Raw genomic sequence first — 13444 nt, 5'->3', positions numbered from 1 at the left:
TAAAGGATCAGAGAAACCTTCCAATGGCCTACCTCTCTCACACATATGTTTACTCACATAATGGCAGTGTTTTATCACAGGATGACTAAGGCCGGAATAATCAACTTCATAACCACTGAGGTCAGAGAAGTGCAATCTGGAATGTGGTGGAATATTTGGCTTTCTGCTACTAGGCTATGTTTCCACTCAGTACTAAAAAACAGATGGAGAGCATGGATCAAAATAAACAGATGGAACTGGATTTCATCTCATAAACCAACCCTTTCATCTCCAACATTTTGGAATTTAAAGAACCTTAGAAATATAGGAATTGAGATTTTAAAACCTGCTAGACAAACTGGATGGTTACTGCTATGTTTGTCTTGCCATGTAAGCAAAAAAATCTTCTGTGAAATAGAAAACAAGAACTTATTAGGAGTTCCATCCATGCTGGTGCCGATCTCCAGCAGTCTACGGGCGAGAGGCAGGGTACACCTGGACAAATCGCCAGTACATATTAGGAGTTTTGGCAAATAATAAAGCTGTATGTCAAACGTCTCAAATGGATCTGGGTATTTGCAATAGCTGTATAGTTTCAGAATAAAATAAAATATGTAACTGTAGTACTGAGAAAATAAGAGGCCTAATTTATTTATATTTTTCACTATATGAAGAAAACTATTTTAAAGGAATTACCTATTTTTTCATGCAGAAATGTGCACATCTAAAGAAGATGTGGCATATTTACATTAATCTGTTCTAGAAAAACATGAACCCCACCTAAGATGTTACAGATAACGACCACCACTGAGATATAGTTTTTAGCCTCTGCACTTAAGTTTAAAAGTAGGTTAAGTCTCTACACTATAAAATAGTGTAGATACTAATATAACACTTATCTAATTATGTTGTTTAAGCTGATTCATTACCAACATAAGTGTCAACCAATGCCATAAAATAAAAACATGAAACTATTGAAGCTCTTAGATAAGTTTTTAAAACTTTTAAACTGCATTGAAGCCAGATTAAAGATGGAAGCTTAAATAATGTGGAGTCACGCAGCTCATCCTCAGCTTATTTTTGACAAGATTAACTCAAAAACCAACATTTGAAATTACGACTAGATATAGTTTAGTAATTGCGATTTTATTTGAAAATGCCTGCACTGTTCTATCTATTCTCTGCTGCTGCAGGAAACCAGCAAGTGAAACTGAAAAAACTTCCCACTTATTGCTCTCTGTGTCATGACAGTCCCATTCTCCTGATTAAAGCGCAGCAAATGAAGCTATTTAGATTAGATCCTAGAGGAAATTCTTTTTTTTTTTTGTACTTTACAGTCAGAATCTTTTTCATAGAACAGTCTGCTTACTTTGAAGACAAAAATGTAAATAATTTGTGAGATTTGAATCATGCTAACCATGCATGAATGTGTACCCCTGCCTTCAAAGTTACCTATTAAATATATTTTTTCTTCATTCTTTGCATGATACTTGTTGAATTAGATGTTCAACATATTTATACTTTTGGACCTAATATCCAGGTTATTTGTTATATTGTGAAAAAACAAATATAAAATAAAAAGTCCAGCTGTAGCAGATTTGACTGACTGAACTCCTGTCTTTCAAAGAATTTCCAGCTGAAAAGCTGCCCAGCTTCGTATTATTGGGTGAGAATGTTGCTCATTGTTTATGGTGGGAGGACCTAGGACTTGAATGACATTATGCAAATCTTCTGCATAGTGATGTTAAATGAAGTGCTAAATACAAATGAAGCATTCTGGCCTTACAGGAGCAGCGCTTTCTAGGGTGGACTTCGCGACTCCAAGCTGAAGGTACAGGAAAAACTCGAAAAACAAAAATGACAGTTTTAGCTTGGGCTTTATGTATTACCTCTTAGTCATGGCAGTTGTCCACAAATCACAGTTTTATTTGGGGTAATTACATTTACTAAGATGGCTAAAGAGATAGTTTTTTTAACGTGAATTTGTTTTATTATTTATTACTTTTACCATTTTCCATCAAGGACAAGTTGACTGAGATGCACATTCTGTCTGTTTCATTTAACAAAAGAAACCAGACTTAGCCATTTGTGAGCAGTGCTGGCCATCTTTAATCTCACACTTACATCACGTATCAGTGGTCGGGCAAACAAATCATTTGTCAGATTTTGTGATTGAAAGCAGTGGTAGGGAAACAAAGATGAAGGGCATGGAAACGAAATGCTGCCTCCCCATCTGGTCCTGGGAACACAGAGTGAACAGGTCTTTGGTGACCTGAGGGGTCTACGTGGTTCATATTTGACAATCAACTCAGATGTGTATTTTGGCCCAAGACCATTCATTGCTTTGTAGACTAAAAGTAAATCTTTAAAATTGACTTTTTCACAAACCAGGAGCCAGTGCAGTGATCTAAGAACTGGTGTAATGTGATCCATTTTCCTGGTGTAGGTCAGAACTCTTTTTGATGAACTGCAGCTGCCTTATAGATTTGTTTTTACCAGTGAAGACACTGTTGTGATCATCTAACCTACTGAACATATGAGCAATCTCTGTCCTGTTTTGACGGAAACACTTCATTCCAGGAATTTTTACAAGTGGTTGCTAAATCTAGGTCTGAATCTAATATGACACCAAAGTTTGTTGCATACTGTTTTTCTCTCTCTCTCTTCTTATTTAATGAAAAGTTGACACTTATGTTCTTAAATTCAAGTATACGTTTAAATTTAACTCTTGTAGCAGTGATTTCATAAATCATTGAGTTTTTTTTTAATATTACATTTTCCTTCTATTACCTGTCATACATGTTTTATGCCATGTCTAAAATTGCATTTTGAGGGGGATGTTCAACTTCCTATTTTTTTCAAACTGCTTATGCAAAGAGCGATATTGTGAAACCTGCAAATTCTCAGCATTTATGGAGGGGATTGAACTGTTTGTGCTTTAGAAAAATATCTTCAATTTTAAAAAATAGAATAAAATGTAAATATTTTACTCCTCTTATGTACATTTCAAATTAAACAAAAATGCAGCACCTGTTTGTAGCTGCACTGTAACATCCAGCCTTTCATTTCCTTTCAGTGTGTCATACACAATGCTCAGCTTTTAGCAGAAAATGAGTGGACCTGTTTAAATGCAGCAGTAGTTAGCTGACTTTAGTTCCATAATGCCTCACATGCACTACACCTAACAACTTCTTTAAACACCTTGACCAAATTTGGTTAAATCCACATGTTTAGTAACTCAGAGCAGCTTTTAATTGTCACAGTTTCGCTGAACCTGTTTAGTCGTCTCCACACTGCAGTAAGTCACAGTTTGCAACATGTAGCTCAGTGCTTGGGTGAGTCAGCAGACAGCTTTTTTACGATCTGAAGCTGTTCTCTTTTTTTGAGCAAATACCTGTTTCTGTTGCTATAAGCAACAAAGAGATTATCAATGATTTTCTTTGGAATGTCTAAATGACAACTTCTTGTTATTGTTTGTGAAATTTTCGGGGCCTCTTCAGCACCCTCTATTGGGGTCAAGAGGAAGTCACCGAGACTTTGAACTAAGCTGTTTCTCCCTGTTTAGGTTGCATGTTAAACGTTCATGCTTCAGAAGCTCAGTAAATGCAAGTAAAAATGCTAAATAAATGCTCAGATCTAGCTTTATAATTATTTAGAGATCGCAGCAGATTAGAAATATTATTAAAAAGTCTGTGCCAAAGAGGAACAGGCTTGTTAATAATATTTTAACAGGCTCTTCTTAACTGCAATTTATGTTGTGATTCAAAATACTAAAGCAAAGTTACACAAAAATATCAAAGTATACGTCTAGCTTTTCTAAAATAACTGTTTAATAGCATTCTGAAAGTACTAAAAAAACTTTCTGCTCTGTGTAGTTTTGCGAAATCTCAGTAGTTGATTGTAAATTCAGTTTTGTACAAACAGCAGGACTTCTTATAACAAGAAAAGGCACATAAACAGGACTGCTGCTTGAATGCTATCTTCTACAGGGTGCAATCAGCACATATCTGACCAACAGCTGGCACCCCGACTCCATGTTTTGTTCTCTGAGTTTATTGCTTCACCGCTGTCATGCAACACTCACTCAGACATGAGTTAGTGACAACAGACAGTGTGCCTTTCCATTTATAAGAGAGTAAAACAAAAATTGACTTTGTGTTTGATTTGCTGTGCAAGGTGCGTGTTCATGTTTTTATCCGGCTGATCCCAAATCAGCCAGGAGTTAGAAGTTGGACTTTTAAAGTTTTCCATTCAAAGCAACTGTGGTCTGGGCCTCACCTGACCACTCTTTTGTCCCAGTTTTATTACTGGAGTTTTTCTACTGAGTTCCCGCCTCAGAGTTACTCTTTGTTCTAGATTTGGGGCAACCCGCTGCTAGTGGCCAAGGGCACAGCCCACCGTTTACCAGCTGATCGCTGCTATCGAGACATCAGCACGCCAGGAGGGCTTCTCTTTCCAAGTCAACCCATATTGCACATTTTGTCAAGAAAACTGCTGGTTTTGTCATGATTTGTGGGTGTTTTTGGGTTCTTCTTCTTATTATTATAATTGATAGGTTTTGAATTATGCTTCTGTTATTTTCTTGGTCATGCTTTAGTTTTTGTGTTCTAGTGCATGTTTTGTCAAGTTAGGTTTTTGAATCTGGTTATGCTTTAGTTTCATGTTTTTCTAGTTATGTTTCAATTAGTTTGTGTCCATTAATTTCTGTTTTGCTCCAGTCACGTTGTGTTCTCTCCTGTCTGTCAATTAACTTCATTCGGTTCACCTGCACCTAGCATTCAGTCTCCTTGTTTCACCTGGTTCTTGTTCTATATATACACATCTGTTCTGTTCATTCCTCTCGGAAACATTCACTCTGCTCATGCCAAGCCTGTTGTGTCAAGTTCTTCAGTCATGCCAAGCCGCTTCTACATATGTTTATGTCAAGTCTGTTCTTGCCATTTATAAAAGAAACTTTATTAGACACTGCTTTGGGATTATTTCAATTGTTACGGACACTGAGACAGAAATTAAAAGGAAAACAATAAGAAGCACAAAAGACAGAGGTGGTGCAAAAAGGAAAAGGGGTGAGGAGTAAAGAATGGATAGAATGGAAAGAAAGAAGGATAAAGAGAATACACGATAACACCCTGTTTGCTTCTACACCTGCAGAAACGTTCATATTACCAGCTTTTTGACCAAAAGATGCACGGTACTTATGAATGCAAGATGTATTTAGTGGTCAATGCGGCTCAATATAGAACATTTGTCTATCTGTTAACAGCTCAGTCTAAACACCTGTGGGTCTGAGTGTGAGCGCGCATGTGTATACAAGGTTTCTCCATAAAAATATGCTATAGCGAGTGTGAGGAGCCACAGACCTGCCAACCTAGACCCGGGACAGATACGGAGGAGATCCAAGCCACAGACATACAAATGCCCCCCAGAGCACAGGAACTCCAGGAGAACCACCGCTGGGAGTACTGCAATTCCACCAGAGAAGAGCAGGGAGGGTCCTAGGGGAACCACCCAGCTGCCATAGTGCAGACGCCCCAGGGAGCAGCAGCGACGAGCCCACAGGCACCACTAGCAGCCGTCTGCGCCCAAGCAGATCCAGCCATGGACCCAGAGACCTAAGACCCTGGGCCATATCACTCCCCAAGCAGAGGCCTGACAGAGCCCAGGGGTCCAGGCCCTGACAAGCACCCACCAGGAGTGAGCCAGCAGACACCAAAGCAGCCAGCCCCGGACACCGAGAACCACAACTACACCGGCGGGCAGAGACACCAACCACCGGCAGGTAGTGTGGCGGGGAGGAAATAGGCCCCACATTTGGTGGGAGCAGCCCAAGACCCAACCTGACAGCGCAAGCTCCTCACACAGCCCTGCTCCAAGCACCCCCGCTGCCTCCTGCCCCCACCACACAGCATTCCGCAACGGCAAGGCAAGGCCTCCGCACAATGCTACCCCAGCCCCTGCCCACAGGTGCAACAGGGCAGACATCATCAAGCACCGCGCCCACAACAGAACCCCCAACCACACACCAAGATGGGACAAACTTATCTGGCAAGAGGTCCCCAGCCAGTGACAAGCACTCAGGACTGGTGTCCCACACCACTCCCCTGCAATCACACAAACACACCACATCGCTGCCACTGCAACAATAGCCCAGGGAGACATATTATCCAGCTCAGCTCTACCACTGCCGCTCAGCTGATCCAAATACCGGCAACCCCACATCCAAGAAGAGGACACAATCCCTCCACCCCATATGCTGCAGCACCTCCTCGCCAACCTCAAGCCCGCTGCCTCGATCCTGCCTCGGACGCAATAGCCAGCTGAGCAGCACACCACCAAGCCCGCCCAACCATCCGGCAAGCGCCAGCAGCCCCAGCCCATTCCCATTAGTTCATGAGAGGGAAACATGCACCAGCCGGGTAACCGGGTCAGGCAGGTCAACCGCTCCAGGCCAAGCACAATCCACCAGCCACACCAGTGCAGGCACAAGACATGCTCCACTGCCCCACCCACCAGCCAGCCAGCCCCACACACCCACACCCAAACCCCGGATATGCCCTAAGATGCCGGCCACCCACACTCCCACACGGTACACCCCGCTGCACGAAGCAGGCCGACTGGCCAGCCCCTCCACCAAATTGAAGCCACATCTCAATTAACACTGCACACTGCCCGGCCAAGACCCCCGACAACCGATGGACCCTAGCCGAAAGAACGGTCACCGAAGCCCGGGACCGAGATTTAAGGAAATCCAGGCAATCCCGAGAGAGCCGAAAAGCTAGCCCCAGCACCAGACCACCCCCAAGACCTGAACCCCAACCCCAGCCCAGATCCCGACCAGAAGGCCCGCTCCCTCTCCCGGCCTCTGACCCTAGATGGCAAACAGCGAACAGGGTTGTAAAAAGACCCCAAGCCTACCTTCGCCCACTCAAATGTGGTGTTGATGCGTGTTGTTGTAGTGTACATATACAAAGAAAAACAGGTGGGGAAGAGGGTCTGCCACGCATCCCCCCCATTGAGCGCGTCGACCCTCAAGGGCCTACATGTGAATGTCGTGAAGATGTTATGAGTGTCTAAGTTGTACAATAAAATTTAAATAGTTCAATTTAAAAAATACTTTCTCAGTATTTCCAAAAAAAATGTTTTCTCATTTATGATAGCAGTAAAAAGCCTGTAAGTACACTACAGTAAACATGCTGAGTCAAATTCTACAATGGCAGGCCAAAACAGATCAGAATTTAAACTAAACAATCCAAAATCGGGAAATATAGAATGCATGCATGCATAAATATTGGTAAATATTTGGTGTCAATAGAAGCTTCGATTGATTCTCTGTACGTCTAAAAGTAGTTTATTTATTTATTTTAAAACAGCTGTTAACATTGATGATCCTCTGTTTATATAACAAACTTTTTTTTTGGAAAAACTGCTATGGCTCTTGTGCCTATGAATGAGTTAATCACAATTTAAAAACTATATATATTGAAAAGCTCCAGTAAATACCAGTTACAGGCCACACAAGTCACAGTCCTATTAATAAAACACATGCACAGTTAAATGTAAATGAACACAAAAAATGACTCTTTAATGAGTTTGATAATAATTTCAGCCAGAATATATTATGAATGTTTTATTATGTTCTGTCTTCCTGAGTGACTTGGTAGACATTTGGTCATCTCATCCATTCTTAATGAGCCCTGTTTTATGCATTATGAACTTGAAATTACAGAATAAGGATTAAAATGCAGACGCTGTTGCCCATTCACTCTTCTTGATGTTGACCTTCTGCTTGCTACCACTACAGCTCAAACAAATTCTTCAAATTGGTACAGATCTGATGAAAGTTGTCCAAAATGTGTCAAATATTGATGTTAAGAATTCTAAGCAGAGCGAATGATGAGAATTGGCTGGAACTTGATTCTGTGTAACAGCAGCAGCTACTGAATTGCTTGTTAGTTTTGATTGTTTCAGTTCTCATAAACCCATTATCAGAAAGGCAGAGAAATAACCAGGTTCTGACAATATTCTAGAAAGTGAATGATGGAATATTTCCAACTGAGTCACTGCAAGACTTAAAATTGGGTTTCTCAATTATGAGAAACCCGATGTTTATGCAAAATAAATAAGCATAAAATAGTTCCTTAGAATAATATTATTATGTAACTATGTTTTCTATTGCAGGGATAGTAAAAAAAACTCTAAATAATTCCAAAAGGTACAATATTTCAAATCTTTAAACATTAAGTAGCAGCTGCAGGGACTTTGTTTCCGTGTCTGTATCCATGATTTAGTTTAGAATATTCAACATTTTTCATCCATCTTTCCTGTTAGTAGCCTTGTCATTTCAGTTCAAGAGCTGTCACTGACAAATGCGATCGTTGCTTCATGTTTCCTGGTTTGATGACATTACTTGTACACTTGTCAGTGAAAAAAACTTGTTTCTGATTGAATGAATCTGAATCATTGTAGTTTTAGTTTTAGTTTTTTACAGCTCGACGTTTTAGCTTTTAACTTTGCATGCAACTTCCTTTCAACGGCAATGTCTGAACTTAAATAATCTATGTTAAAAAAAACTAACAGTTTTTAAAAAATATGTCTACAAGCATTTATCAATAATTATCTGCACTGAAATCTATATTAAACAGAGCTAAATGCTTTCTTTACTCTAGAATGGAAATCATTATTTACATAATATTAACATATTTGCTATGTATAATATTAACGCTAGTTTATTTAAATAACAGCATTCCTAAATAGGGCAATTCAAGGGGCTTTACAGGAACATAAAAGAAAACTAACATAAGTTACATTAAAAACAAATACATCAAAAACACAAAACACATATTAAAACACTCGCATTACATAGAAAGAAAGAAATGATAAATAGCAAAAAAAAAAAAAAAGACAAGACATTATAGAAATTAACTGATAAAGCAATCCTTGGCCTTTATGGTTAAACTGAAGGAAACAAAGTTTTCTGTCCTCATTTAATGAAGCTGATAGGTTCCGAACTTCTCAGGTTTTCAAAGATTTGGGTCCAGAGCTGAGAGGTTTACCCCTTTTCTGAGTTTTAGTCCTGGGAACACTGAGTGAGCAAAGCTCTGAGGTTCTTAGACTATTTTGTGTCTTTTAAATCTATCCTTGCACAAACAATGAACCAGTGCTGTGCTTTAAGGACTAATATGATCCACCATATAATTTAAATATATATTTTAATTTGTGTTTTATACAAAATAATATCACTTTTAAGTGTTTTAAGTTCTTATGTTGCATGCTTGATCACAATAGGACATGTAACACTATGTATTATATTTACACATGACATAGGCAGAAACCCAGAATGTCATAGTTTTTACAACTCTTTTGACCCACATGCAAGAACTTAAGACAGCTGATAGTTTAATGATTTTATTTGTGCAGAAACAATAATAGGTTATGGCAGGAACCGGATCAGCCTCATCTTCTAGGATGAGATAGTTTGCCAGATGCAGAGAGAGGAACTGATGAAGTGAATGGTGGCTTACGGTTGAATGTGGAGTTTTGGTCCGGGAAGGCGTCAGGTCCAGGAGGCGGTTTGTTTTGCTTGTTGTTGCACAGCCGGAAACCTGACACAGACAAACATGAAGGGGATTTAAAAGCTCCATTTCATGATGGTTTGAGGTTGAGGGTCAAACCCAGTTTCCTGCTGTGGTAGAGTATTTTCAACACTCGTTTTTCTCCTAATGTGCTTCGTGTTACTTTTCATAAATGAAGGTGAGGGCCTTGCAAAGGCTGTGGTAGCACAGCACACATAACTAAATTCAGACCTGAACTTTGAGGAAAGGGAAGCACAGATATTCATGTAGGGTTCATGCAAGGTCATAATGAGGAGATGCATATTGTTTTCTTAAAACTTGTAAGGGCAAGAAAATGTTTAACAGTTTATAAAATTTACGTATTTTTTAAGTCAGAAAGTAATGTGCCTTGTGTTTAGAATTGCTAACACTCATTTTGCAGTGTATGCATGAATGATAGGATGAACCCATTAAATGAGCCATAAACTGTTTCCTCTGTTGCTGAGTTCTTTACCACAGTAAAAAAAAAAAAAAAAAAGACAAGATCACTCACATATTTAGTATAAGTTGAAATTTTGTTTGACATCTCAGAGACTCTGAAAGCTTATACTTTACAGGGGTTGATGATCAAATATCTGGGGGCAGGCAAGAGAGAGAATACAACACCTGGTAACGGTGACTCTGTCATGGTAGGACATCCTTGGACTTGGTTTGTGTTTTTGTATTAACCGTTCTTAGGTCTATGGTTTCCTTTATTGTTAATTAGTTCCACCTGTCCCTTATTCCTCCAGACATGCCACACTTGTTCTTAGTTCCTGTGATTACCTGCCTTTGTTTTCTCTCTGTATATTAGTTGGTCTGTGTTCTTTGTTCCCCGCTGGTTCCCCCGTCACTATTCCTCAACTGTGTACACATGTAAGTTTTTGGCTCAACTCATGTTTGTTCTTGTTGGATTATGTTACGTTTTGGAGACCTTTAATTAAAGAAAAGTCTTCCTCTCATCATGCGGCTGCCAAGCTCTTATCTGCACTTTGGTCCGATCCAAACCCAGAACGCGATAGACTCTTTGATTATGTTTAGTGAGCTTTATAATGATTTAAAGAACTATATTCATTATACAATTATTCAACAGCATTATTTCTTTCTAAAGTAGACTTTCAATTAATAAGCAAAATAAATGAAAAAAAATGTATGTAGCAATGGGTTTTTCCTAATAAAAATTGAAAATAATTACTGTAACATGATATGTTTAACTTGATGAATTGAGTTACTGAAACAAATGAACTTTTCCATAATATTCTAATTTATTGAGTATGACAATATCAGTTATACCTACAGGCGATTTAGAGTAACAAATTCACTGAACAGTTTTTTTTTTTTCTTTTTTGGACTGGGGGAGGCGGTCGGAGTGTCACGTGAGAACCCATGCATGCATGAGGAGAACGTGCAAACTTCATGCGAAAAGACACCAGGCAAGAACCCGGGACCTTACACAGAAACACTGCTAACAACTGTGCCACCATGCAGCCTGGGAGTATAGGGTTTCAGTTTTTAAAATAAAATATAAATAACACAGCATATTTATGCTTAAAGGGAGCTTGCATGGGTAGTACACCAAAACTGTCTCTAGCCCAAGTGCCCACATTCACTGAAAACCAGCTCTTTTTAATTCACTCATTTAAGGTTTGCTGCTGGAACCTGTTTTTCTTCTCTTAATCCATTGGTTATGGACAGCCAACAATAGGGCTGAAGAATATAAAGTAAAAACTAATGGCTCCCATAACAAGGATAAATCTTGTTTTTTAAAAGTAGCAGCCTTTTAGATGCAATAACTCACAATCATTTGTCACTCTGGAGCCTTATTTTGAGATACCTAAGTAGCTTATTTAATGTGTTTTCTTATGATACAGATTTTCTACATTCAATTTTATGACAGCCACACCTTAAAGAACAACAAGATCTAGAAAAAAATCTTGTATATGTACACTTTTTCTGCTTTGTAATTCCATGTTGCTGCAAACCTTTATATCCTTGGAAACAACAAGACACTGGAGGAAAAACAAGGGAATTCAAGGAGAACAAACGTCTGTTTTTCGTCTGTTAGCTAAAACTATACTATAAACATAAACTATAAAACGCTAAAAATCATGCAAAAGTAGAAAAAAGCTGTATCCTGCAGTAAGTCAGTGCTGTATTAACCTAGACTCCAGCTGTGCCAGCCATCACCACAATCCTTCCTGCTGAGACGTTCCACCTGTAGCAGACATTTGAGCTTTTTGAAAACTTGCCTTTTAGCAGTTGGTTGTAAAGAAAATTTAAAGACGTTTCTCTGTCTATGGTAAATTTATAGGAAAAGTATAATATCAAAAACATTTAGGTGTGGAATTGTTTTTAGGCATCCCATTAAAAACTGACAAAGTGAATGTGTCATGTGAACAAAAGCCCACAGTGTGAACCTAATTATAAGCAACAATTACAGTAATGAAAGAGGAAATCATTTGCTTTTTGTGTGCTGTATGGTGATTACCTCACTGGGGATTTCAGTTTTCCCTAATAATGATTAACACGCTGCACAATTATAGTCAAGACCATGTCAAAATCACATGCATTATGATGTGATTGGCGTTTATAAGATTTGTACTGTTTGTTGCTTTGCAAAATTAAAAATACTGAAAGGAACCATTCTAAACATTTAGACTGGCAGAGCGAACTCTGACAAGCTTTGCAATTATATTATGCCAGTTCTGACTTGCAGAAGGTACTCTTGAATTTTAAAAACATGAATTTTGTTATGTTGTCTCAGTTTTTCTGTTAGAACAAAGGACCATGGGGAAGACCCCGAACTTGCTGGGAATATCTTCACTGGCTTTAACATCCCCAAGCATGGGCTGGAGAATGTTTCTGGGAAGAGGGATTTCCAGTTTCACTCCTGGACCTGTTACTTCCCCAGCGCAAATTCAGATAATCAGAAAATGATGGATGGATGGATGGATGGATGAGCCAGCAGCATTTATATATTGCCTCTGTTAAAGTGAATCAACAAGCTCCATCTTGCCATTACCAAAAAATCTTTATATTATATTTCATGGAATGTCAGGCAACAATCTTAATAAACCAATCCTTCATTGATCTTCAGTGGAGAGAACCAACTACTGACATGTGAAAATGATTGCAGACTGATTTCAGACACAAATTTAATCATTTTAATGATTTCAATTCCAAATCAAATTTGCAGTAACAGTGAAATCACTTAATCCATCAATACTAATTCTAACACTCATTAATCCAGTCATTGATCTCTTAAATGTGTAATGACATGCAAGTTGGGCACATTTACCCATATTAACCAACACTGACTCATACTGCTGACTCTATCTTAAAGTGAGGTGAAATTTTGGACATACAGGCCATGAACCTCTTTGGACCTCCACCATATCCACTAGGGGTCAGTCTTACATCGCTTTTTATTTCCTAATAGTTTCTTCAGTGCTGAGAGAAGTTAGTTTAAAGGTTAACACCAGAGTGCTTCTTTGGCATATTTTTAAGGCCATACAATAAAAATCAAGCAATTTGATATTGTATGACATCTGTGGCCTTTTATGTTTGTGCAATTATGAAATATGGAGATCTAATTCAAATCATTGTCTTCCTCCCTCTTGAAAAGACCAGATTTACTCATTAACATTTTTATGTAAAAAGTCTGATCTTGAGGGTTAGAGGGTTTACCCTGATCATGTACAAAATAATTAGGAAAAGCCCTTAAACCAGGGCTTCGTCCAGCCGCTGATTTCCTCCACACCTTCTGTTCAAACGGTAACCAAAGGGTGCCGACAGCTAACCTGTAACCGTGTCTGGTTTATAATGAGCTTCTCTCTGTTCCATTTCCTATGTTCCATTTTGCCTGCGTTCCTCTC

The 13444-nt window shown here is 38.9% G+C and overlaps 1 protein-coding gene and 1 long non-coding RNA gene across 2 annotated transcripts; both read left to right on the top strand.

The window, feature by feature from the left end:
- Positions 1-5918: 5918 nt before the first annotated feature.
- LOC124866153 (extensin-like) lies at positions 5919-6635 on the top strand. The gene is made up of 2 exons (XM_047361829.1): positions 5919-6062; positions 6126-6635. The coding sequence occupies exons 1-2, from the start codon at positions 5919-5921 to the stop codon at positions 6633-6635; spliced, it is 654 nt and encodes a 217-aa protein (XP_047217785.1).
- A 3760-nt stretch (positions 6636-10395) lies between these two features.
- LOC124862424 lies at positions 10396-12686 on the top strand. The gene is made up of 2 exons (XR_007036919.1): positions 10396-10445; positions 12334-12686. It is a non-coding gene; the product is annotated as an uncharacterized LOC124862424 (long non-coding RNA).
- The last annotated feature ends 758 nt before the right edge of the window (positions 12687-13444 follow it).

The sequence above is a fragment of the Girardinichthys multiradiatus genome, chromosome 3 (assembly GCF_021462225.1).
Source record: "Girardinichthys multiradiatus isolate DD_20200921_A chromosome 3, DD_fGirMul_XY1, whole genome shotgun sequence".
Classification (NCBI taxonomy): Eukaryota; Metazoa; Chordata; class Actinopteri; order Cyprinodontiformes; family Goodeidae; genus Girardinichthys; species Girardinichthys multiradiatus.
This window is presented reverse-complemented; position numbering and strand designations above follow the sequence as displayed.